The sequence below is a fragment of the Aspergillus ibericus genome, assembly GCF_003184845.1.
Source record: "Aspergillus ibericus CBS 121593 unplaced genomic scaffold BO80scaffold_7, whole genome shotgun sequence".
In the NCBI taxonomy this organism is placed as follows: Eukaryota; Fungi; Ascomycota; class Eurotiomycetes; order Eurotiales; family Aspergillaceae; genus Aspergillus; species Aspergillus ibericus.
In genome coordinates, this window is record NW_020292105.1 from 40,671 (window position 1) to 65,142 (window position 24,472).

At 52.6% G+C, this 24,472-nt stretch overlaps 6 protein-coding genes across 6 annotated transcripts; 1 reads left to right on the plus strand and 5 right to left on the minus strand.

Moving 5' to 3' along the window:
- Positions 1–42: 42 nt before the first annotated feature.
- tom1 (E3 ubiquitin-protein ligase TOM1) lies at positions 43–12,862 on the minus strand (the record flags this gene model as incomplete). Its single annotated transcript, XM_025723515.1, has 6 exons — positions 43–494; positions 559–903; positions 964–4,899; positions 4,952–8,791; positions 8,849–12,728; positions 12,815–12,862. 6 exons carry the CDS (start codon positions 12,860–12,862, stop codon positions 400–402), a joined length of 12,144 nt encoding a protein of 4,047 aa, XP_025578293.1. The 3' UTR covers positions 43–399.
- Positions 12,863–14,061: 1,199 nt separating this feature from the next.
- BO80DRAFT_422348 (peroxidase/cytochrome P450 family protein) lies at positions 14,062–18,124 on the minus strand. Its single transcript, XM_025718802.1, has 8 exons — positions 17,980–18,124; positions 17,512–17,823; positions 17,350–17,447; positions 17,251–17,299; positions 17,005–17,197; positions 14,772–16,950; positions 14,563–14,689; positions 14,062–14,492 (listed from the first exon to the last, which is right to left on the minus strand). Exons 2-8 carry the CDS (start codon positions 17,776–17,778, stop codon positions 14,163–14,165), a joined length of 3,243 nt encoding a protein of 1,080 aa, XP_025578294.1. The 5' UTR covers positions 17,779–17,823; positions 17,980–18,124; the 3' UTR covers positions 14,062–14,162.
- BO80DRAFT_252432 (uncharacterized protein) lies at positions 17,612–18,463 on the minus strand. Its single transcript, XM_025714652.1, has 2 exons — positions 17,980–18,463; positions 17,612–17,820 (listed from the first exon to the last, which is right to left on the minus strand). The coding sequence occupies exons 1-2, from the start codon at positions 18,289–18,291 to the stop codon at positions 17,785–17,787; spliced, it is 348 nt and encodes a 115-aa protein (XP_025578295.1). The 5' UTR covers positions 18,292–18,463; the 3' UTR covers positions 17,612–17,784.
- Positions 18,464–19,860: 1,397 nt separating this feature from the next.
- BO80DRAFT_422351 (trans-2-enoyl-CoA reductase (NADPH) TSC13) lies at positions 19,861–21,466 on the plus strand. Its single transcript, XM_025718803.1, has 3 exons — positions 19,861–20,058; positions 20,124–20,339; positions 20,420–21,466. Exons 1-3 carry the CDS (start codon positions 20,025–20,027, stop codon positions 21,097–21,099), a joined length of 930 nt encoding a protein of 309 aa, XP_025578296.1. The 5' UTR covers positions 19,861–20,024; the 3' UTR covers positions 21,100–21,466.
- BO80DRAFT_375024 (putative alpha-1,6-mannosyltransferase subunit) lies at positions 21,367–23,037 on the minus strand. Its single transcript, XM_025716620.1, has 3 exons — positions 22,591–23,037; positions 22,097–22,530; positions 21,367–21,925 (listed from the first exon to the last, which is right to left on the minus strand). Exons 1-3 carry the CDS (start codon positions 22,880–22,882, stop codon positions 21,695–21,697), a joined length of 957 nt encoding a protein of 318 aa, XP_025578297.1. The 5' UTR covers positions 22,883–23,037; the 3' UTR covers positions 21,367–21,694.
- Positions 23,038–23,258: 221 nt separating this feature from the next.
- Positions 23,259–24,412, minus strand: BO80DRAFT_422353 (mitochondrial 54S ribosomal protein bL28m). Its single transcript, XM_025718804.1, has one exon. The coding sequence runs from the start codon at positions 24,305–24,307 to the stop codon at positions 23,669–23,671; it is 639 nt and encodes a 212-aa protein (XP_025578298.1). The 5' UTR covers positions 24,308–24,412; the 3' UTR covers positions 23,259–23,668.
- Positions 24,413–24,472: the final 60 nt, after the last annotated feature.

Genomic DNA, 24,472 nt, shown 5'->3' on the forward strand with positions numbered 1-24,472 from the left:
GCCTCCAGACTACGGAGAAGCGCCCGGCTGACTAAATCAAAGGCCAAAGGCATGTAGTTATCAGGCTTTGCGAGAACTATCTAGTGAAGGAATTGACACAGCTGAAGAAAGTACATGGTGTTGCAATCTGCAAGTAAAAAACATAGCACAAAAGCCTCGACCGCTCGACCCCCGGCACACCAGTTGACCTGCACTTCACCTGGTTTACCGGTCGCGGTCCAATCTTTCTTCCCCCATATGCCTTTCGGTAACAACCAGCTCCAAATGGTACAAATTAGCAGAAATGAAGATACGACAAACGCCATCATATGCTTCGGCATTAGAGCGAGGACACTGAGCGGATAAATGTCGAATCGTAACTCATCGTCCAAGCAAACAAGAGACATTAGCGCCACCAACTTATGCAAACCCGAAATATTCACTACCAGCCGTCATCGCAGTGTACAGACGTTGCCGCAGAGTTTCGTAGCTCTCGTATTCTGGGAGATCCAGCTCTGTGTCCCGATTAGCATACCATGCCACATAGCCCAGGCGACGGGTTCGGTTGGGAATACTTACGGTTGAAACAAGTGTGAGAACTTGGGAGACGATCCTTGTTGCCGTAGTCACGATGGATGTTAAAACGGCTGACTCCATTCATACCCTCAAGTTCCTTGAAGCCGTTGAGGGGGACTTTGCTGGTGCCCGTGACGAACTGTAGAAGCTTGGCACGCTCTTCCTTGTCGAAGGAGCGGACGGCACGCCAGAACCACTGGATCTGGGGCGAGGAGGCCGAGTAATTATGATACTCGGTGTTGACCTTCCAGTCATCCACCTCAATCTCAGGAAGACCGGAGATCAGCAACTCAAGCTCCTGCTCATTGAAGATAGAAATCAAATCAGAGGGAATAATCTCGTGGAACCCTAGACGACACAGATTAGTCACATGTCCATGAGACTCCAGTGGGTAGGGAATAAGCTTACCTTTCAGGAAGTTGTCCAGCTGTTCTTTGACGGAGCCCACCAAACGATAGTCGACGACCTTTTGGATGTACTCTTCTTTATTTTCTTCAGTCACAGGAATGTTGCGTCCATTCTCGATAAGATCTATCACTTGTTTCTCTCCAAAGTCGTCCGTCTCGACGGCGAACGTCTCCGTGATAATGTCGGTAATGTCATTTTCGAGCATCCAGAGAAGAGATTTGTAGTAGTCAAGGTCGAGCGTCTCCATGTCCTTGATGGACACTGACCGGCCAAGGATACACTTGTAGACCGCGCGACTGAAATGGCAGTCAAGGACACGTCCCTCGTACAGAGCCTTGCCGATGATGCGCCCAATGAACTTGAAGAACATCAGGTGCTCTGCATTGACACCACTAAGACGGTTCGGGTGGAAAGTGGTCCGGTCGGAGGCAACGGGGATGAACAAAGCGTAATTTGGGTTGAACATGCCGCGCGCCAGGACCTGGAACCATTCTCTGGTTACACCACCGGCATCGACACCCTCTTCACCATGGAAGCGCACGTTCAGCTTTCCATATTTCAGCTCATCCGCCGTCTTGAAGTACAACGACTTGAAAGAGTCCAGGAAGACCTGGTCTCGTCTGACAGAGAGCTGAAGAGGGGGGTGAGGGTGACGAGGCTCTGCGCCACGAGAATGGATGCGACGAGTGAAGTAATTGCGCTTGTTGTCGAACTCCAAGACCTTGGGATTCTTGACCAGCAGCGAGAAAGTGCCGCTCATCAACCTGGGGTTCTGACGAACAAGTTCATTGAGAATCTTGCGGTGTTCCTCCGTAAACTTGAAGAACAGGCTTTCCATACTCAGGCCAGCGTCGACGGAAGTGCTCGACACAGACAATTCTCTGCTGTTCCGGGCGAAAGAAGTATCCTTCAGGGTGGTGTTCTTGCAAACCACCATCAATGCTTCGATCAAAGGCAAAAGGATAGTGGCCACGTTGAGCATGTTCTCCTTTTGTCGGATAACGGTCAAACATTCACTAAGCCTGGTCCACAGAGGCCCAAAAGTAGAGCACTCGTACAACGTCTGCAGGACGTCCTCCTTAGCAGCGTTGTCAGACTCGCCTCCCTTCGCCTTGTCCGCCCGAGAGGGATCAAACAAATAGTCAAGAGCTGTCAGAACACGCAACAATTTGGCTTGATCGGAGCTGGCTGGAGAGAACTTAGCCAAAGCCAGACCCTGCATATCGGTGCCTGTCCGGGCTTGGTGGATATGCGACAGCAGTTCGTCGAGATCAGTGAGAATGACCGTACTCAACGTTTGAGCCTGGCTGACCAACTCGTTCCCAATAACGTCTCTAGCTCCGGGGACAGCAGAAAGGTTATTGATGGTAGAAAGGGTGTCTCTGAAAGTCTTGCCGTTGCACTCACGAGCTGCGAGGATATGAACCACCAATTGTAAGTTACTGTCAGGGACCACAGGGGGCTCGATGGTTCTTCTCTTGTGCTTCTCGTCCTCACCCGCGCCCTTCGCTTTGTCTTCCTTGGTAGCTTCAGTTGATGCAACGTCCTCTGGCTGGGCAGGCTCGTTTTGCGGTTGCGTAGCCTCGACGGTGGGGAGCGGAGCGTCCGTCATTGTCGTATCCGCAGCAGAGCCAGTCGGTTCAGTTGAAGCGGGCTGCGGTTCGCCAGTGTGTTCCTCATTCTGCACCTGTTCGGACTGTTTGCCCTTCTCCTCTTCCTCTTGCTTTTCTTTCTCCCGACGGAGTAGGAGTGTGAGAGGCTGCGTGATACTGCTGAGAAGGCTTGACAGCTGCTCCATGCAGTTGGGGTTCTCCATGATCACCTTCCGGTCTAGTAGAGATAGCAATGCGTTCAAAGCAAATTTGTTGGCCCTGTTCTCCTTGCCCTTGCCCTTGCGGAGAGCCTTGAGCTTCAGGGTTGAAGAAGAGTCATGCTCGGTGAGGAAAAACCATGCAATGTGGGGATTGTACTGAGACAGGAAAGAAAGGGTTCCCAGGCACTGCTGCACAACCATGATCGGAGTAACTTCATTGCTGACGTTGGAAGATCCCTGGAAAGACAGATTCCGCTTGACAGACTGAGGGGTCTTTTGAACCGATGACGGCTTGGCACGAAGCGAGAGCTGGGCAAAGCTGCGTTCGATTGCCGAGACATCCGCACTACCGTCTTGAAGAACCGAAAGGAGGAGACTGATGACTTCCATCCGGTTCTGGCGGTTCTCACAAACGTTATGAAGAATGTCATTCAGCTGGTGGCGTGCATTGCCTTGAAGGGGCATAAACATCAGACGTAGCAACGTAGCGACGCCGGCCTTGTCAAGCATCTGGACGATTTGACGGCGCTGTTGCTTCTTAGGCTCTTGATCGTCAGCCGGCTCATGTCTGTGACGGTGGTCGACCCGAGGAATGTCGCCAAATTGTGCCAATCGTCTGCCCGGCAGCGCACGCGCTTCCGACAGGAACTCTGGACCCAACGTTGCAAGGATTTCTTCGGGTTGATCAGCCAGAACGGCTTGTCGCAAGGATGGATCCAGCGTGGCGAGGAAGCTAGCAGCGTCCATATCCTCTGCGTGGGCCGGGGCGGGAACGGGAGGTGCAGCGCCGCCAGCTGCAGCAGCTTGTCGGCGAGCACTGTCGCGCTCCCGGCGACGACGATCCGCCGCTTCTTGCTGCAACAACTCCTCCCGGATCTCCGGAGGCAGGGCTTCCAGGAACTCCGGATTAATCTCGCTAGGCTCTTCGCCAGCTGCTGCCGCCTGAGAACGTTGTTCTGCAAGTTGCTGCATAATGACCTCCTCCCTCAGTTCTTCGGGCAAGGCTTCAAGGTACTCTGGGTCAATTTCCATACCAGTGATGTCAAGCTGGCGGCCTCTGATTGTTGTATGCACCCGGGGGACAGGCTCTGACGGGCCTGTATCAGTTTCAATCGCCGGTGCTGCGGCTCCCTCGCCAGTGTCGGTCCGCTGTACATCATCCATAGGTTCGGTCTCAATGCCCGAGGCTTGTCGCTCTGCTTCCTGCTGCTCCATTTCCTGCTGCCGTCTGGCATTCTCTTCCTCTTCCTTGCGTTTTCTCTCCCTCTCCTCTTCCTCCCTAGCGATACGCTCTTGGCGTTCACGCTCTGCGCGTTCTTCTTCCCGCCGCTTACGCTCTTCCTCCACCTGCTTCTCCCGTCTTTTTTCTTCCTCGATCGCAGGAGGTACCAGAATCTTCAGCAGGGAGTTGACCACCCGCTGGGTCTTCTCAACATATGTGCTGCTGAACAGAATACGGGCCTCCTCTTGCCAACGGCTTCTGGTTGTAGCGAGAGCGAAGCTTACGGCCTGGGATGGATCGTCCCGGGTCCGAGCAGGAGGAGCTTGTGGCCTGCCAAGCCCAAAGATGTCTTGAATCCGGTTTGGTAGGATAGCACGTCTGTCAACATGGACATGGATACCATCCGGGCGGGTGATGACCCCAAATCCCGGTGCACCTTGGCCCCCAATAGCCTGCATGATAGCGTTCATGAAGCTAACGGGACTATCCATGGGAAGCAGACGTCCAGTAGATACGGGCTCCATGCCATGGACCCAGTCGGTGAAAGCCTCATTGCCGGGCCCACGGGCTTGGCCACCTGCCTCAGGACCACCACGATCTGTCCGAACAAGAAGAGGGTTCGTTCCGTCATCGTTTCCGCGAGCGGGGACTTGAGTCCTATGGAGCCGATAAGGCTGAATGGGAACGATACCGTGCCGACTAGGCATGATTCCGCTAACTGCAGCCCAAGCTGGCTGTGTGCCACGGAATCGGTGGTGATGATGGCCTCGTGGCGGCTGTTCGTCGCCTTCCCATCCCCATGGGTCCATAAGATCCTCATCATCGTCAAAGCCTTGGTAAGACCCCTGGTCGTCATCGGCATCCTCGAGCTCTTCCTCCAGTTCGTCGAGTTCTTCATCCTCTTGGATTAGAGTTAGCAGCTTACACGGGTAGGGGTAAAAGGAAACACTAACCCTCTTCTTCAGCCAAGTCATCATCAACGATGTCATCGTGCATGTCCCCGAGGCTGTCGGCCTGAAGGTCTTCAACACCCCCAGCAGCCTCGTTAAGGACGCGGAACAGGTCGTCAAATCGTTGACCATCATCGCGTTGCTCTGCCTGTCGGAGACTATCTGCCAATTCGTCCTCGAATTGATTCATGATCTCGGCTTCTTCATCATCTTCGGACATGTCTTCACTTTCCCACTCGTCTTCATCGCCCCCCTCTAGGCTGTCATTATCATGGTCACCGGTAATCTCACCAGCAAGGATTTCGTCATCTTCCATGTCGGACTCGTCATCCTCATCGTCGTCATCGTCGTCATCATCATCATCCTCATCGTCGGTGATGACAACTTCAATGTCCATGCCGTTATCACCAGGGAGACCTTCGATCGGTCCAACACCTTCAATTTCATCCTCTTCGTCGCTGACTACTTCACCATCGTCTTCTGGCAGATCCTCCTCGTAGTCCATTTCCTCGTCGTATTCGTCGTCGTACATTTCGTCATCCTCTTCCTCTGATTCTTCAGAGCTTGTCTCCTCTTCATGTCGAGGCTCCAGCATGCCGAGTGTAGAGTGGCGGAAGAGATCAGGGGTTTCTTCCCGCTCATCTTCCATATCCGAGACCGACGTAGCAGAAGAGATCTCATCATCTTCAGTATCACCAAGAGAAGAGATGTCCGAGGATTCGCTCAGAACCACTGCGGTCTGGGTCAGCTTGTTCAAAGGGCGAAGAATGTACTTGATAACGCGTTTGGAAGCGGGGAAGTTGAGGTCGATCTCAGCGACTGAAGCGGTAAGCGCGGAAATAAAATGTTTTTCAAACATGGTCTTTGCCAGCTGCCTAGTGGAGGACGCGAAGGCTGTTTCGCCCGAAACGAAAGCGTAACCACTAAGCATCTTGTCGAACAGATCCGCAAGTGACATCAGCCTCGAGTATTTGGCGTCAAGGGGCTCATTTGATGCATTCGCTTCCTTGTATGACCTCAGGGCATGCTCCAAGACAAACCTCCGCACAAAGGCCAGCTCAGGCTCGTCATCCTCATTGAGATCCTGCTCGTTACGTCGTCTGCCAGGTCCACCAAATTCGCCGGTCTTGGTGCACAAAGCAACGAGTACACGCATTGTCCAAGCAGATGTGTTGCTTCGCTTCTTGAATGAGACGGACTCATCATGTTCCATAGTACCAACCGGCACAAGAGCATTGAGGAGGTAGTTCAAAATCCCCGAGCGAGGCTTTGATGGGGTAGCTGCGTGAGGATCCGCCTTGCGAGAGAAATTGATAAACTCGACCTTTGTGCGGTTGTAAGACGAGAGAAGCTCGGTCAAGCATTGTAAGAGGAAGCAGCGGTAGATATAGATCGGGTGATCATCTGCTTTGAATGCTGGCTTGTCAGTTTTCTTGTTGCGTGTGCCCTGTGCGTCAGTGCTGGCAACAGATGGCGAAGGCTCATCGATGGACATCTCGACATCAGTCTGAGGTTCCGATTGGTCGGGAGCAGAAACTTCAGTGTTTTCGGAAGGAGCCTCTTTATCGTCGACATCCTTGTAGGATAGAAGTTCAGAAAGTAGATAGTGGATGACACCGTCAGGGTTTTCCACTACAGGCGGCTTGAGTTCACCAGACTTTGCCTTGTCCTTATCCTCAGATATCGTCCCACCCGTCTGGTCCTCTTCCTTATTCGGGCTGCCAGACTCGTCTTTAGCCGTCGAGGAATCTGACGAGCCATTCTTCTTCTCAGACTTCAAGGTGAGAACCTGGGGACGTTGCCGGTTGTCATATCGTTGCAACTTTAACTTTTCGTTGGACACTTCCACGAATATTTCAGGCGATCTGAGAACAAGATGATACAACTGTCGAACGTAACCGGTTGTATCAATTTGGCGGGACGACTTCGATTCGAAATTGGCGACTATCTCGCTTCTCATGATCTGCCGAATAGTATCCTCGTCTTCGATAATGTGTCTTAGAACCAACATAAAAGCGCCCTGAAGTTTCTCATTTGTGGAACTTGAAAGTTGTTTCACCATGACGAACAAGCGCTGCAAGCTCCGCTTCTCCCCCAGACGCACTGCAATGCTGCGACTGCGAGTAAGAATGACAAGGATTCGACAAATAGAAAGAGCCAAGGTATCGTCCTTTCCAATTCTAGGTAGAATCTCAACGAGCGCCTCATAAAGCTGCGTTTTCTGGTCTAGCGACACAAGAGGCTCTTCCAAATGAGCTGGCCCCTCATCATCTGCACTGGGATTTTCATGACCAGGGAGACTCCAGCGAATCTGAGGCGGTTGAGCGTCATCAGAAAGCAACTTCTCCAGCACAAGTAGCACATGCCCGATCCAAGGGAACGATTCGTCAGAGGTCTTCTCGGGCGACACTTGAATAAACCCAAGGAATGTCGTAAAGCAATCTTTGAGTTCACCTAAAGTCGCGTTATACATGTCTCGGTCCTGAACGACCAGTGCAAGAAGGTGAGCATAAGCGGCCACCTTCTTACCGGCAGCCTGGAAATTCTCCATCTGCAAGGAGACCAAAGACTGGACAAGGATTTCGCCCACCTCCCTTCTAAAGCTTTCGGGGTCGCGATGTCTCCTGGTTGCGGAAGCGATGAGGTCGGCCAGCTCGAAAGACACGTCATGGTGCTCATTCAAGATGTCCAAGCAACGCTCGATCAAGTTTGAACGAACCTGCTCGCGTTCCTTATCCAGGTCTTCAATTGTCGTAACTTCACGTCGTCTTGTAGGCTGTTCCGGGCGTTGTTCGGTGGGTTGACTTGTTGCATGGCCCGAGGGCTCCGACGAACTGCCACCGGCAACGTTAGGAATACGCGGCGTGATGATTGGAGAATCCTCGCGGTCATCATCCCCTGTGCCATGATCATCGTTCAAGATATGGGTCAAGGCTCTCGCCAAGAATTCAGTGCCATGCCTGACTTCACTCTCCTCGGGTCTGCCTGGACCTTGATCCTGACGCGACGCATCATCGGCTGGCCGGCCTGAAGCTTGTGCTAAGAGCATAGCAAGTGCAGAACGTTCAAGGAACCCACTGTCAAATGAAGGAGCGTCACCTGCTGCTTCTTCAGATCCTTCAGCCCCTGACGTTGTAGATCGAACTGACTCAATGTCATTAGGGGGTGGCTCGGTCCTTGGCGGGGCTCGTAATCGACTCTGCGCCCTGCAGTATTCTTCGGCAGCAGCAAACACGTTGTTACAGCGATAAAGCGCTTCCTTGGCAAGTTGGCCATCGAAACCTCTCTCTTGTAATGACACCATGCGCTCCTTATTCACAACAAACGTCCTTCTCGCGACGTCTGCCAGCATGTGCGGTGCATCCGAGCTCCGAGCGGCCCCCGTTTCATATTCACCATCGAGAGATGAACGCAAGATGTCAACTAGGCATTTGACAACAGAACTGGAGGATTGGGCGGCAAAGTCAGAATTCCACATGTCCCGAGCCATTGGCAGGATCTCCATGCGCAAATCCACCAGGAATTGGCCTGGTTGGAAATAGTCGGGTCGGTCGCGGTCCCGATCACTGCTCGTCATGGTCTGTGTTTGGCTAGACTCGACGATGTTCTTTCCCAAGGCAAGCTCGGAGAAAAAGCTGAGGATGATTTTGATACCGCCGTAAGCAGAGGTGAGTCGTGCCGAGACGTCTTTTTCAGACTCTGCGACAGATTCGGGTGGTGTGAGCGTCTTGACCTCCTGCACGAAAAGTTCGCAGATCTCCTTCATGATTTTCAGGCCTCCTTGTCTCTTGAAGGCGAATAAGACAAGCGTGAGGTAATGCGAGTGAGGACGATCTGGCGTGGCTATAATACAGTCAGCATCTAAATGGCGAATGATCGAGGGAAAGGGCTTCGGTATACCTTCAAAGAGGAGGTGCGAGAACGAAGAAAGTATGACAATGAGGTAAGAGAAACGAAGCTTGGAGCTTCCACTTGAGTTTGGAGGCTGCGACTGTAATTGCTCGAGCACAGCTTCCGCAACAGCTTCCGCCACCATGATTGCGTTCTGTTTCTGGTAAAGATCAATTCTCCTTTTACCCATCAGACCAAGCCCCATGTTATGGAAGAAGCCGGTGATTGAGGAGGGCAATGAGCTGAGGAGATACCGAAGGGCCTGCACATTCTTGAACGCTACACCATCTTCAGGAATCTTCGCTATAGTAGTCTCCTTAGGCTCTTGTGCTGCACCTGACTGTGTAGGGTCGCTGGCAGGTGGACTTTCTCCATGAGGTTCCGTACCAGAAATGGCAGCATTCACTTCAGGGTTCGCTTGCCCGGTAGCAGGGTTGGGTCTCTCCGGAGTCGTCCCGGACTGTTGCACCTTTGTTGCCTGATCCCAAGTGTCGGGTATGTTCTTCTCGAGTAGTATCTCCTCCCACACACATGCTGCATGCAGACCTCCCAGCTTTTTGACGAGGGAGCAGTATCGGTCAGATAGATTAACCTGTGCAAACGCTGAAGTCTGTTGGCTCGGGCGAGTCTGGTACAGAGGCATTGAATATATCTCGCGGAGGAAATCTGTTAAAATGAGAGCAGCCCCCATATGCTTAGCAAAGAATGTCCCGTTTGCTTTCGAAGTACTGAAGGTTTCTTTGCCCTTTTCTTCGGACACCTCATCGGGAGTCGGCTTGATCAAAGGGGTAAAGAAACCCGAGTATTCCGGCTCTCGCCAGAAGGCTGACAGCATGTCGACAGCTCGCTCTGTCCGCTGGACGAGGGACGGCACAACTTGGTGAGGCTTTGTTTCTGCCAACATATGCACCAGTACAGCAAGCTCCTGATTGGCATCCGTGTTATGGAAGTCAAACGGCAGGCTTTGTAAGGTTGCAAAATCCAAGACAAACTCCACACCTCCGGATTCAATGAAATACGTGCAGTTAGACTGGTTCTCGAAGAAAGCCCCCAAGAATCGCACAACTGGGTACAAATAATCGGTGGCAGCAAGACCAGCGGCGTCCACATCCTTGGGCTCAATGGCATCAGTTGACGAGGGGAGGATCTGGCTTAGATCGCCGATTTGCAGCTTTCCACCGTTGGGTAGCTGATCGGAAGTCAGTTGTGGCACACCAAAAGTCGAAGCATTATCGAGCTGGTCGTCATTGTCAATTCCAATTGCCTTCAGCAAATGGGAAGTAGAACCCGAGATGATTGGCTTTCCCTCGGAATCCTCTGACCATAACTTGGCCCCCATCCCCACTGACCATGCCTTTGTTCTGCACAATAGTCCAACGCGCGCAACCATGACAATGACTGCGGTCATTACGTGAGACTTCAAGGCGGGATGGTGTCGCACCAATTCGTCGAAGGTCGTGCCTAGAGAACGAACCAGGTTGGGGTCATCTTTCAAACACTTCACATGCTCGGCATTCTCAAATATCTCGAAGAAACTCTCTAGGGCATCAGAGGACTTGAAAAGATCGAGCCCAGAGGCATTCAAGCAAATAGCTCCGAAAGCAGAAGGAATGCACGAGAGAGCTTCAGCAGCAGGCATAATCCCAGGAGCCAAACGGGCATCCGGTGACCTGACGACGGTATATACCCGAGGTTTCTGACCATCCACTGCCGCTGTCTCGGCAGTACCAGTCTCGGGAAGCGTCGAGGGCTCAGCTTCAGGTTCAGCATCTTCCGGTTCGGCAACTGGCTTTTCTGGGGTCTTCAACTCGGAAGAAGTAACAGCTTCCAGGAAGCTCTTGCTCAGGCCAGCCTCGGCTATTACTGCATAACTGGTAGGCTCGTTATGAATGAAGCTACTCAAAATGTTGACGGCATTGCTCCAGACGTGAGAACCAAATATCCGAGCGTTTTCAAGCACTAGACGCAAAGACGTCAGCAGCTGAGGAGAATCAATCAAATTCCGGAGAACGCGGTCGAACCCGCCGCCATTGTGCTGCATGATATGGTTCACAAATCGGAACATCCAGCGGAGCGTCTGCTGCTGAAAGTATGGGATCTGGTAGTCGATTGCTGGAGTCTTGTGCTGGGAAGGAATTCCAGCGCCCTTGGATACGTGTTCGAAGGAAGATTTGGTTTCATGATCAATTAAATCAGAAATTGCATCAAACCCCTTGGCACTAGTGAGTGTTCCCAGAGCATCACGGATAGCATGGACAAAAGTGTCCAGAAATTCCATGATGCGAGAGTAGACTCGACGGGCCTTTTCCGTTCGGAGATTTAAAACATCTACAAACATAGGAATCAGACCAGCAGACACAAGCGTCTCTGGAGTTCTGGTACTAGAGCCCGGAAGGGTGCGCAATAGAGCAAGCAGAGCATCCCGCCACTCGTCCTGGCTACCGTCGTCACCATTGGTGTCTTCCGAGCTCAGCTCGTTCACTGTTTTCCGGGTCAGGAACATAAGCACACCGTGGTTTACATTGACGCTCAAGGCAGCACAGACGTCAATGGCTCGCGCTTTGTGTTTCGCAAGGGCATCGAGAGCCTGAAGCGCCAACGTCTGCAACAGCCGTGAGACTTGGAGGTCACCACTTGCACCTAGATGAACTAACTCGCCCAGCTGGTAGGCCAGCTGAAGACGCTTTGGCTGCTCCATATCATACTGTAGAACTTTCTGTTGGAACAGCGCCTCGGGATAGACGTACGCTAGGTTGGTAAGGGCAAGGATTCTGATGGCCAGTATTTGCTCCCGGGTGGAGCTAGAAGTTGCCAATCCCTGGGCCGTACGGACTCTGTGGAGTAGCTCATACTTCGAATCGTCCGGTACCTCATCTGCATGAGCGGCAAGGAGGTCTTCAGGTCTCGACACGGAAATCTTCGAATAAGGAATGTCGAGGGTCTTGCCACCCCGAAGTGTCTCATCCGGCTTTCCAGGAGTCGAGACCACAGATGAAGGCGAATCTTCAGCAGTAGACATTCGACTCAAGCGGGGCGTAGGGTGAGTATGACTTCTGCGCAGAGGAGTTGGGGTGGTAGGGGGCTGCCCCAATGGCCCACTAGTTCCGGATTCAGGTGCAGCTTTCACCGGTTCTGATGAGCCAGACGGGTAATAATGTAGGCGCACATTTCCCCACTCATCCCAGCTGTCGTTCTCTCGCACGAGGGAAGACATGTCATTAGCATTGTGCTTGGCCTGAGGTCCCTTGTCCTTGACCTTGATTACTGCTGCCGGTGACACGGCCGCCCTGCCCGGAACAGAAGGGCGAGGAAAGGGTGCAGCAACTTTCTGTAGTTTCTCCAAGTCAATGTTGTAGTGAGCAGCCAGTAAGCTGTGCTGGATGTGAGAGCCACCTCGTTGACGGGAATGATAGCGCTGTGCTAAGCACAGAGACAGACGGAGTGTAGACTGGAGAAGGGAGAGAGAGGTGGTATTCAGGAGTTCGCCCAGGCGTTCACTGCTGCTGTACAAACTGCGGTTGCCACACTTCTCCAACAACAGCCTAGAGAAATCAAGAATAACCTCTAAGAGCTCCCTGTCTCCTTCCGGTCCATATCCAAGGTCGGTTAACTTGGCATCAGCGTCCTGAGGGTTTCCTGCACTTTCACCATGCACATAGGATTCTACTAGAAAGTCTTTGCCAAAAGGCTTGGTCTGCGGGCCATTGCTGAGAGCGTATTTCTCGATGACGGACGCCAGAATCTCGTCGAAGCGGTTCAGGACGTTGATCCAATGATACAAATCACCTCTGGGGAAGGGCCAAATGCGAGAGAAGGTGCTGAGATGCGACGGAAGCTCTGAAACTGGGATAGTCGTGGCACGGGCTACAAAATCTGCCAGGTATGGGGACTAGATCGTTTGAAAGAGACAGGGGAAAAAATCAGTCAGCCTTACAGCAACAACAAATGGAACGCGGGGTGAAAAGAGAGACTCACGATCGTCGCCTCGTGTTTTTGGCTCGCCACCTTCTTAATTCTCCCCATGTTGACGATGAGAGACAATGACAATCATGAGGAGGTGAGAGAGACTAGGAGGGCGCCTCCTAGAGAGAGTGGGGGTGGTCGTGACGACCGGGTCGCGGAGCAAGTCGCGAGAGGGCCTTATGACGTTTTTTTTCGGACCTCTCCTTCCTCGACAAAACCCGAAGAATGGAACGGAGAGGGGGAAGGAAATTCGGGCAGTCCCGCTGGATCACAGAAGCGCAGGGAAATGAATGGACGGAGAAATCCCGGCTCGATCGAAAATGCTCGCGACAGGTCGGAGAAAGTGAGGGAAGATAAGAAATGAGGTTGCGGCTTCACCCAGTATCACTGGGAGTCAGAAGAATGGCAGGGGACGGTGCAGGTCGTCAACCCTGAGACTTTGACATCCAAGTAAGATTGAAGCTCGCAAGCGGAAGGAATCGAGGGCGATGCCTGGGAAAAGGTAGAAAGAGAGGAGGGCGTTGAAAGGTTGATGGGGGGGGAGGGAGGAAGAGGAGGATGTGTCAGTGGTTAGAACTTGGAAGGTTCGTGAATCCGATGATGGGCTTTGGGAGCTCTGGGCGGCTCTCTGTGGTTCCCGTTGGTCGCGGCGGTGGCTAACCAGTTGGAACGCTACTAGTAAAGTCGAGAGTGTCCGGAGCGGGTCTTCTTCTTTCCCCGCCGGCCGACAACATTCACTACTGACTCGGTCCTACGGGGGCAGCAGGTACTCCTGGGTATCCCCACGCATCCCAAGAGCTCTCCCACTTTGGGCGTGCATCGGAGCCCAAGATTCGGACATCAGGCCGCTCACGAGCCCTTTAGGCCTCCGTCTCCTTCTGTTTACTCGGACGCCTCAAGCCGCCGGATGAGGACAGCCCCTCACTTGAAATAGATTGGTCGCGGAATCGATGGCCTTGTGCTAGCTGGACCCTGATATGCTCAATCAAGCCTCGTCTGCGGGGCTTCGAGATATGCGCTCATTCATGACTTGTGAGGCGATGTTTTGTTTGCGAGAAAACCTGGGACAGGGTATTCCAACAACCGGTAAGCCGGTCTGCGCAGCTGGGAGGCACTGCATGCAGGTGGGGTGAATGACAAACAGGGAGATACATGAGTGACATGACATCCGCCAACGGAGATGTTTCGGTGAGGGGATACCCCTGTCCAGAAACCTAATTCTACGGCGTACTTTCCGACTATATATAGTTTGGATGTGCGTAGAAAATGATATATTCCATTCTTATCATACAAGTCAATCGTCCATGTCCGTGTCCGCGTCCGCGTCCGTGTCTTCCTTTCATATCCATTCATTGACCTCCTAGTTCGTTGCAAGAGCTGGCAGGGGACCGTCCCATTGGATCTTCATGGTCGACGGGAATGGCCAGTAGCTACTCTGGTCCGCAGTCATATACATCGCGATTCCGCCAGGCCCGGTAATCTTTTTCAGCTGACCTTGGGGGCCAGGAGCCCGCCGGAGGTTGTCTAGCCGTCCGACCACCCTAAGCATCGTCGTGAGGGCCAACTTGCACATGCCCATGCCTAGGCACTGGTGAGGGCCAAACCCGAAGTGAGCGTACAAGCTCATGTCACGATCAAGTTTAACTTTCTCCGGCTCTGGAAAGCTAACGGGATCCATGGAAGCAGATACCTGGGAAAAAGTGAGCATGTATCCGCATGTGAAAGGAGACAGTCGGCCACAGATATTCGACTCCACTTACCAGGTTGCAGAATACAGCCTGACCTGGTTTAAAAGCCAACTTCGTCCCACCGTCCTCCACGACGGTGGGCTTTGCGACAACTCGTGGCAATGCAACAGACGACCGCAATCGAGCCCCTTCCATAAAGCTTAAAACAATCAGCATATGCATATGAACGGGGTTGGATACAGATGACAAGGAAAAGTGACGGAAATCTATGGGGGGCTTACTATCGTAAAAGTAGGCTATCAGCCTCGGGTGTGTCTTGTTTGGCAAGTCGTTGAATATCTGGTAGATGAGTAGACCCTTCTTCTGAGAGATAGTAATCAAGACATTGCGAAAAGAGCTGAGCTTGGTTTGCCACCATTCCGCCTGCTGTTGGTAGAACATGAGTCCATACGATCTCGGCGGGCGGAACACTAGTCGCGAGCAGACGCTGGATCATGTGGATGCCATATTCACTGAGTACATCGTGGCGGTGCAGACTGTTAACCAGATTCGCAATGAAGCCGGCCTTGTTAACAAACTCAACATTAGCCATTGTCAGTTCCCCAAGCTGTTGAGTCACAGCCCGGGCGCCCTGGTCAAGCTGGAATGACTTCCCAACATCGACGTCGTAGAAGATGGATGCAAACACAAGCGCCAAGATCTCGTACAGTTCGGACTCGGCAAAAATTCCCCGTGGGTTCGACTCGGTCTTCAATGGTAGGGAAAACACATTTGCGCAGAAATGAACCTGCGCCAGGTTCGCGATGTCTCGAACGATGTCGACCTGATTGACTCCGGCCACCTGATACGAATGCTTGTGCAAGAGTTTCAGAGTGATGTCTTCGTAGAATCTCTTGACCTCGCTCTCCCACTTCTCACGATACAATGCTGAGCCCATCATCTTACGTGACGCAGCGTTTGGTGGCCTGTCACCCGACAGCATGAAATCCCGGCCATAAGGGCGGTTGTTGCGATGCATCAAAAACTCGATCTTCTCTCCCCATGTTACCTTGAACGCCTCTTGGTCACTGAGGATCGATTGGCAAGCGGAATTAGAGTTGATAAATGGCGGCATAGGCGTATAGCTCGGTCGATCCCAGCTGTAATCCCGCGCAACTGAAAGACTCTCCAAGATCTTCTTGTTCTCGGATGGAATAACCAGGGGAAAGTGTGCGTAGACGGAGTTGCCTTTGAAATGTTTGGGGAACGCACGGAACACCAGCTTGTAAAATACTTGGCCTTGGTCAACGGAATCCAGAGGCAGGATTTCATTATAGGCCCAGTTTGTGAGATGCTTTGGGGTTGAATCGACCGTGTAGAAGCGATCGCCACGAACCAAAGCCACTGCATCGGACAGGACAGCCCTTGAGATTGTAAAGTTAGTACACAGGCCACTTCCTGGAACCATCGGGTCTTTCGTAGCCTCTACGATGAGACCTGGGTAGAGTTCTACCAGGTCGGGTTCATCATAGAATCTTTTGAGCTGATCGGCAATGTATGGATCAGGATTGATTTCTTCGAAGGTCTTGTAGGGTGCCAGGTCGAAGAATTTGCGGAACTCGTTGAGGGTAGCCAAGTTCCAGGAGCGCGCTTGCATGATGCCGAGAGCCTCGATGTTCCTGAAGATTGACGGGACGTTGCCCGCACCAAAGGCACCTGCGCAATCTTCAACGCTATCTGCGAACATGTTGGCGAGATCGCCATCATCAAAAGAGCCGTCTGCATTACGCTGTAATCCAGCAAATGCACGCTCTGCGGGCTGCTCTGGTAGGCCCGCCTCCCATTGAGCGACGCCCCTGACAAACTCTCTTAGCGAGACATCATTGGGATTCTTTCCCGGAAACAGATCTTTATATAGATCCTGCGTCCATTTCTCATCCCGCTGAGAAATGCAAGAATGCCAGCGGTAGACAAGGTTGAATTCAGCAGACACCTGGTTGCCCGTAGCTTCACCTGGGGCGCTACCTAGCAAGCCGTCCTTAATATCGGCTCGAGGATCCAAGCTCCAGAGACTGTCTGTTCGATTGATATTCAATATCGTTCGAACGTAATCCTTAAGGATGATATTGATATACAGGCCGCATGTGACTAGCCGACCGGTCTGGAAAAGATCGTTGTCGTACTTCGCATAAGCCTCGCCATTGGACTCATTGGGCTTGGTGAAACGACCGCCTTCATTGATGAGAGCCAAGTTCTCAACCACATAGTTGTGAAAGCGGTTGAACATCAACAGTAGCACCCCAACGCCAGGCGGAAAGCCCAGAACACGTTTGCTGGAGAAACAGTCCGGCTTGAGCTTGCCATCCTTGAATGTCCTAACCAAGTCCTGTTCGTCTTGATTGTTGCCATACAGCGGCGCCAGGTCCAAATATGACGACGTCAAGCTCACCGTGTAATCATTTCGATCGGTTTGAAAAAGATCTTAGTGCATGTCAGTCACAGAACCCTAAAATCCATGAGCTGCGCAGAACCCACCATGAATGATGATGGAAGCAAGGTAGAATAGGACACTGGATATCTTATTTGGGTGTTCCTTGTACTCTCTTCTTTCCAGAAGAGAGGCGAACAGCGTCTCAGCACTCGGAAGTGCAGGGGACTGGACAGTCCTCGGGCGTACAGATCTAGCGTAGTGGGTGCCAGCTGCTCCAATATGGGGCCACAGAACATTCTGATAGCATATAAGTTAACGAGGGCCTCATAGAGCTTTTGAGGGGATTGTACATTTCCTGAGCCATCGGCTTTGCGATAGGAAGACTCTCGGCCGAGGTAACTTCGATTTGCCATTAGTCTCTAACAAGAAGTCGTTCATGATCGACTTACGAGATGGGTGGATGCTGCAGGTCATTCCACAATTGCTTGAGGAACGTGTTCGTCAAATCTTTCCCACCCTTAGAAGTCGAGGGCAGTCCAGCGGCAAGCTAAGCTCGGTTTAGGATGAGTCTACGGTTCCTGCTGAACGATGCGGGAGACGGATGAACTGACCTGGATCACTCGCTCCATGATATAGTGCCTATCGTTGACTGGCTGGCCAGTTGCAGTATCCTTGACCACCTCAATCAGGGTTTTGATATCATTAAGATCGACATGGCTAAGATCGCGAACAAGCCCTGTCTGGCTTGGCTCCGTGATGTAGGTCCCATTGCCTGTTGCTGTGGGCAAGGGTCGCAATGAGGCAGAGACAACCTTCTCGACCTGGGAAACTGTATTCCCGATGCCGTTCACGATGGAGTGGTTATTTGCTCCCGACATTTCGTACTATAGTATACAAGTCGTGGTCCAATAGGCCCAACGCTGCTGGGTACGTCGCACAAGCCAAGATCAGCATCATGATCCAATTATGCTTAACTGACGAAGAGAGAGAGGGGTAGATAGTAGTCTCGCATGACTCTCAGGTCTATGGAAAGACCCAAACAAGGGCCAAGGTCATGAAGTCATAGAAAGGTTGCTCACCCTGGGATGAAAACGTCTGGAGCCAAGCCGACAACCGAGGAATGCGAACAGCGACTTATCGAATGCGGGGAAACCAAACACAAAATAAACCAAATCGAAGCCAGTATACAGTACACAGGCTAAGAAGGACTCAGAGGGAGTGAACAGGAATATACACGAGAAGCAAGGATGCACATGAGAAAGCATGTGCACGAGGGGGATGGAAGGAAAATAAGGAGAGGATATCCCAGACACGGTCTTTATAGGTCTGGTCAGCGGCATCATAAGGGCGGCCCAAGAGAGAACCCGCGAGTCGGCAACCCCGAGAAGCATGAATAAGAAAACTCATCGGCGATGACAGGCCCTGGCATGCTGTCCACGACGAGGAGTGGCCCATCAGACGTGATGAGCGAGGCAGACGGGCTTCTGATTCGCGTGCATGAGACATGGCCACGGCGGAGTTCACATCGTATGCAAGGCTAACCGACGGATGCGGACTATGATCGAACGTGCCTTAGTGAGATGGCCCCGATGGGTGGCCTATCTACACTAAGACAGTAAGTATGGCGTGCACAGCCGAACAGATACGAGGGATGGCCACGGACGGACCGTATCGCGAGACATCGAAGGTGGGTGCCACTGGCCAACCCCGGCGACCAGACTGGCTGGCGCTCTCTTTCAGCCGGGCAAAAACAAGGGACGATCTGCGGCTGGAGCTTGAAGTCCGCCATGGGGAAACGATTGGATCATTGGCATATTGGAGGGGGGCCTGAGGAGGAACCCAGGTTGGAAGTTGGTCATTGGTATTCGGTTATCCACATTCTTCTTCTGCCACTCTGGTTCTCCATCCGGATCCAGCATCAGTTGTCCCGACACCTGGGGTGCCGTCGATGAATAAAGCATGGCAGCAGTGTGGTGAGTGATCATGGCCCGGGAACTCCTATCAGAACAATTCCTTTTTATTCCCACAGGTGGGTGGGGACTAGACTAGCACGGGCTGCAGAGGTGAGCTGTTTGCTGGGGGGATGGCTGTCAAGTGCGCGAACTGGTATTTGTAGGGGTGGGCCAAACCGTGCCGGGGTATAGTTACATGCCACTAGCACTCTAAACCGCGGGGGGCCAAGGAAGGCTGGCTGACCGACTGCGACTAAAGCGACACTATTTGCATTGCGGAACGCTAGTAGATAGGTCTGGCTAGCCCCAGCTGGCATCGACGATGATAATATTACTATTATAGTTATAGTGATGTGTGTATCAATCGGGGTATCCGTGGCGGGCGCGTTTGTTTGGTTGACTGATCCAATGGCTGATACAGGGCGTTTGCATTGTCAGCTCTCAGTATTTTATCATGTGTCTACTGTCTAGCTGCTCTTTCTCTGTATTCTTTTTTGACTCTTTGGGTCACTGTCTCCTGGTCTAACTTATCTTTCACCAGCTTCTCCCACCCAGGCTTTGACCTGACAGCTGCCAGAAAATTGGTTGTTCCGGTTCATAGTACCTCCTGTGCAGTGGCATACCAACCCGGCCAATATTTATCTAGGTTGGGATGTGATATTCCCTAGTGACTATATGTATGTACTGTAGTGCATGTCAGACAAAGGAAACAGCAGGCTGGGAAAACGTGGGAGCAAGGAGGACAAAAGAACAATGAAGCCCAAACAAGGAAGAAGCAAAAAGCAAACACCGCCTCAGGCTCACCACGGCCATTGTTACTTGTTACGGTGAAGGACGGAGTACTCCGACTGCAAGTCCCGCAAGTCGAAGGGCTGAAAATGCTGCCGGGGCAGACGGAGGCCGGACCCCGGCAGATCGTCCCACGTGATCCTCCCGGGCCGAGGTGCCTGACTGCAACTGGCTGGGGTACGAGTATAAACTAGCACCATTTTTGCTGGGCGGCGCGCTCAACAACTCTCTTCCGCTGACCGGAACCTTCTGCGCCATCTCCTTCACAGTTCTCACGAACCCTTGCACTGTGCTCTTACATCAGCTCACGTGGTGTAATCCTCAGACAATTACCCGTCTGTCTGCCGAATCATCACGAGCCCGTGTAAATCCAGCACTTCCCAATGGCGTCCCTCACATTAGTTGTTGAGCCCCGGGGTAAGTTTCCGGCCGCCCGCCAGTCCATCCATAGCCTCAATTCTAACCTAGACTCTACGAACCAGGCAAACCTATCAAGAAGCTCCCCAAGCAAGTCCAAGTTTCCCCCGATGCCTCGACTGCCGAAATCTACAACAAGCTCGCGGAAGCCTCGGGCTTCTCCATCCACCGTCTCAGAATCACCAAGGGCAGCGACCGCACCGTAGTCCCCAACTCCAAGGACTCGACCGTCGACGGAACCGGCCTGAAGGAGAAGAGCGTCCTGCACGTTAAAGATCTAGGTACGAAAATAAGCTGACATGATACCCATTCAATTCCACTGAGACGCCCCCACACTCACCCTGAATCCCATTATCCTCAGGCCCCCAGCTCGGATGGCGCACCGTCTACATCATCGAATACCTCGGACCACTCTTCATCCCAGCCCTCTTCCTCTTCCCCCTCCGCCCATATGTCTACTTCAACTTCGACCAGCCACTGCCCGAACCATCCTTCTTCCAGCTCCTGGTCTGCGCCCTGCTCACCATCCACTTCATTAAACGCGAATACGAAACCATCTTCGTCCACCGCTTCAGCAATGCCACCATGCCCGCCCGCAACATTATCAAGAACAGCGGCCACTACTGGGTCCTAGCCGGCCTCAACATCGCCTACTGGGTCTTCCGTCCCGACTCCCCCGCCACCACCAACCAGGACGCCTTCCTCCTCTATAGCGGCCTGGCCCTCTTCATCTTCGGTGAACTGGCCAACCTCAACGCCCACCTGATACTACGCGACCTCCGTCGCCCCGGTACCACGGAGCGAGGCATTCCCTCCGGATTCGGGTTCAAGGCCGTCACCTGCCCCAACTACTTCTTCGAGGTCGTCAGCTGGGTGGGCGTCTACCTGCTGAGTGGAATGAGCTGGAGCGTTCTCCTGTTCATCGTCGTCGGAACCGCCCAGATGGCCATCTGGGCGAAGAAGAAGGAGCGTCGCTACCGTAAGGAATTCGGCGACAAGTACAAGCGTAAGCGCTTCGTTATCCTGCCCGGTCTGTACTAGATCAACAACCAGCAGCCAGCAGCCAGCAACCAGCAGCCAGCATGGTAGTGAAATAGCTATGCTGGATGCGACCGCATCGCGCATACGTGTCTTGGCAGGTGACAGCCAAGTAGATACCACGGGAACCTTGCATTAGCCTCAAAAGTCAGTGTTGAGGTGAGAGGTCATTGGTATTACGGGGGAATTTTCTTTGCATGACAGTTGTTCTTCGCATGTAACCTATTACTACTATTATTATTATAGATTCTAGTTTGTTTTATAGTTTCACGAGAGTCATGCGCAGTTTATTTTTACGCGAAGAATAATTCAAGTCAAGACCATGTTAACGCAATTGATACATGCAGCATCCATCCATCCATCGATAGCCAACTAATCAATGCGCTCGCTTGATATATGAATAATACATAATACATAATCCATAACAACTAATAGTAATCCACGACCAAATCACAAACTCCCCAAACACCGATTGATTCTCGGAATCAGACCCAAAACTCCCTAGTAGGTATCTAGGTGTACATTACCCCCAAGCTAAGAGGCAAGGCAAGGCAAAAAATAAACTACGAAAAGAAACAGGGAGGAGGATGGGGAAAGACTATTCATGTTTCAACTTGCTCACCCAGAGACGATAATACGGCTCCAATTCCTTCTCACAGCTCCGCTTCGTATCGGTGTCACAGCCAAGGAAGCGAATGACAAAATCACCGTCCTTGTAGACGCCGTCGACAGCAGCGCCGGAGGAATCCTTGCTGTACGAATTGATGATTCGTTGCGGGATCAGAGCTAATCTTGCCAAGATGGTTGGGTGCCATTGAACGATGTGATCCTGACAAAGGTGATGACGTGGGTTAGTTGAGTGATACACAGGAAACAAAGGAAGGTAAAAGAGGAAGTAAAAAGAAAAGAAAAGTCCGCAGAGGTTAGTAATAGAACGGTGATGGGCAATTTGACTGAAGAATACGGGCCAGAATAGAAGCCAAGAGGGAGTGTCTCTTACCAGAACATGAGTTTCGGCCTTCGCAAAGTTGTAGCTCAGGTATAGAGGGTCGAACCAGAAATCGAGGAAATATTTGGCAAAGTCGCCCTGTCGCAGGATGAAGCTTCCGGGACACATATCCTCCTCGTCGGTGGTGACGATGAGATCGATATCCTCGGCTCGGAGATGCGAGAAGGTCTTGATGATGCTATCGGGGGGCACGACGGAAACGTCCTTCTGCATGAGCGATTCGAGACGGGACTTCTCGAGGACATGCGATTCGAGCGACTTGCCCGGGTTCATGATAAGGGAGTGCGCGTCGAGGTGGAAGAAGTACTTCGAGTATGGGTGCGAGGCCATTGCGTGACGGACGGCTGGGACGACGGCCCAGGATCTCGGGGCATTATCGAGGGCGGTTTCATAGTCGGACACATTGGCGAAGAAGTTCGTATAACCTGGATTCAATTGTAAGACATCTGAGTATTTAACACGAGAAGCCGGCAGATTTCCCTTACCATGTCGCTTAGCATAGTCCTCGCGGTTCTTGACGATCTTCTGGATGTAATCGTCGCTGAAACCCGCCCGGTCTAGAACGGTGACGATCACCACACCGGCGGTTCCTGCTGGTACGGCGGGGGTTCCTGTACTGGTATAGAAGAGCTGGGAGAGGAGGAAGAATACGGTGAGGAGGGCCAATCCCAGGATGGCCACGGCTTTGAGCTGCTTCCTGCGCTGGAGGGAGAATCGGGACGAGCGAGCGTACGGAGGGGCTATCGGGGTCCTCCGCGGAGGCAAGGCGAACTGCATAATGGGCGTATGTGTCCCCAGCGAGCGGATGCTGGGTGACCGAGAAGGATGTGAGGAGGATCGGAGCGGACTCTGTTGGATCAGGTCATTCTAGCACATCGTCGTAGCAGTCGGGGTCAGCGTCACTGCTCGTAACTGATCCGGCTTCACGGCTCCCCTGCCGGATCCGGCATTGGCGCCCGCGGATCTTTGTTGGTCCGAGAGATGGCAGCATTCCAGCTCTTGCAGCTGAGCCGGGATGAGAGGCCTTCCAAGGCAATCTAATGGGTATAGATGTTGCGGTCTGATCTCCTTGATCATGGGGTCCTTCCTGTTCGAGAGGACGTGGAGACGTGATGCCGCACATGCTCTACGAATGCATTGCATCGCGGGGGCACCCAAACGCTACCTTGGCTTCTCAGCAATGGAACAAGTCTAGTCTATAGACAAGGTAACCAATTCACTTGCATATCTTGCCCCCGTCCGTCTGTCGGTATCTGCAAGACTGCCTGCTGTAGCCCTCTCCAGCACCGGTTGCACATCACATCTAATCGAACCCAAATCGCATTGGCAACATATAAATACACTGAAGAGCGAATCACGCAAATCCAAGCAGTCCATGCAAGATCTAAATAGCTGTACAGTCGTCGTCCTCACTGTCCGCAAGAGATCAACGCGGTATACTGACGCTGTCCACCATGACCGTAGAAATAATAATACAACAGACGCCCATCCGTTGGTCACCAGATTATCACCCGAAATCGACTGTCTCAAATCGACTTTGTTAGAAACAAGCCTGTCATGTCTCTAGTACTGTTTTTCGTTGTACGTTGGCTTCGTGATCTCCCTGATGTTGGTCTCCTCCTCCACCTGCGCCTGGATCTCAGCCTCCTTCTGCTTCACCCACTCCTCGAACGTAGGCGGCTCGGGCAGACCCAGCTTCTTCCGCTCCTCTCGGAACTGTTCTTGAATCTTGGGCGTCTGCATGATCTTCCACCGCAGCTCCCAGCCAAAGATTCCCATCTCCCTGATGCGCCCCGGCCGGTCGCTCAGAAGGTAGTTGTCGAGTCCACCGGATTTCCGGATCGTGCGCAGCGCCTTCCGTGTGACCTTGATGAAGAGATCCTCCCCGAGCGCTTCACTGTGGAGCTTCTTCCGACGAACGTTGGGCTTCCAGGATCGGCGAGTCTTTCCCTCATTGCGGCCCTTAGAGATCTTGTTTCCGAAGCGGATCATCGTGCCGGCGTAGAGGCCGGAGTTGGCTTGTTTGAAGACATAGTTGGGTCCGTAGGGGTAGGGAGGAATGTAGTCCGGGAGCTTTCTCGTCTTTTGCGCCGCCAATGTCGTAGAGAAGGAGCGTTTGGGGGTCGTGAGGGAGAGGTTGCGAAAAGCCGCAGAGAGGGAGAACGGAAGGGACATGGCCGAACGAGACTGTAAACCCGCCATTGTGTAGATCAAGAGGTCGAGGGGCAGTCGACCATGACAGGGAATCGACCGGAGAAAGAGAAGAACAGGCGCCGACAGAGCACAGCAGCGGCGGACAAGACCGTAGGAGACGGGCGTGGACCGTCCAGCACCGGTTGGTGAAAGAATTTGGGGCCTCGCGGCTGA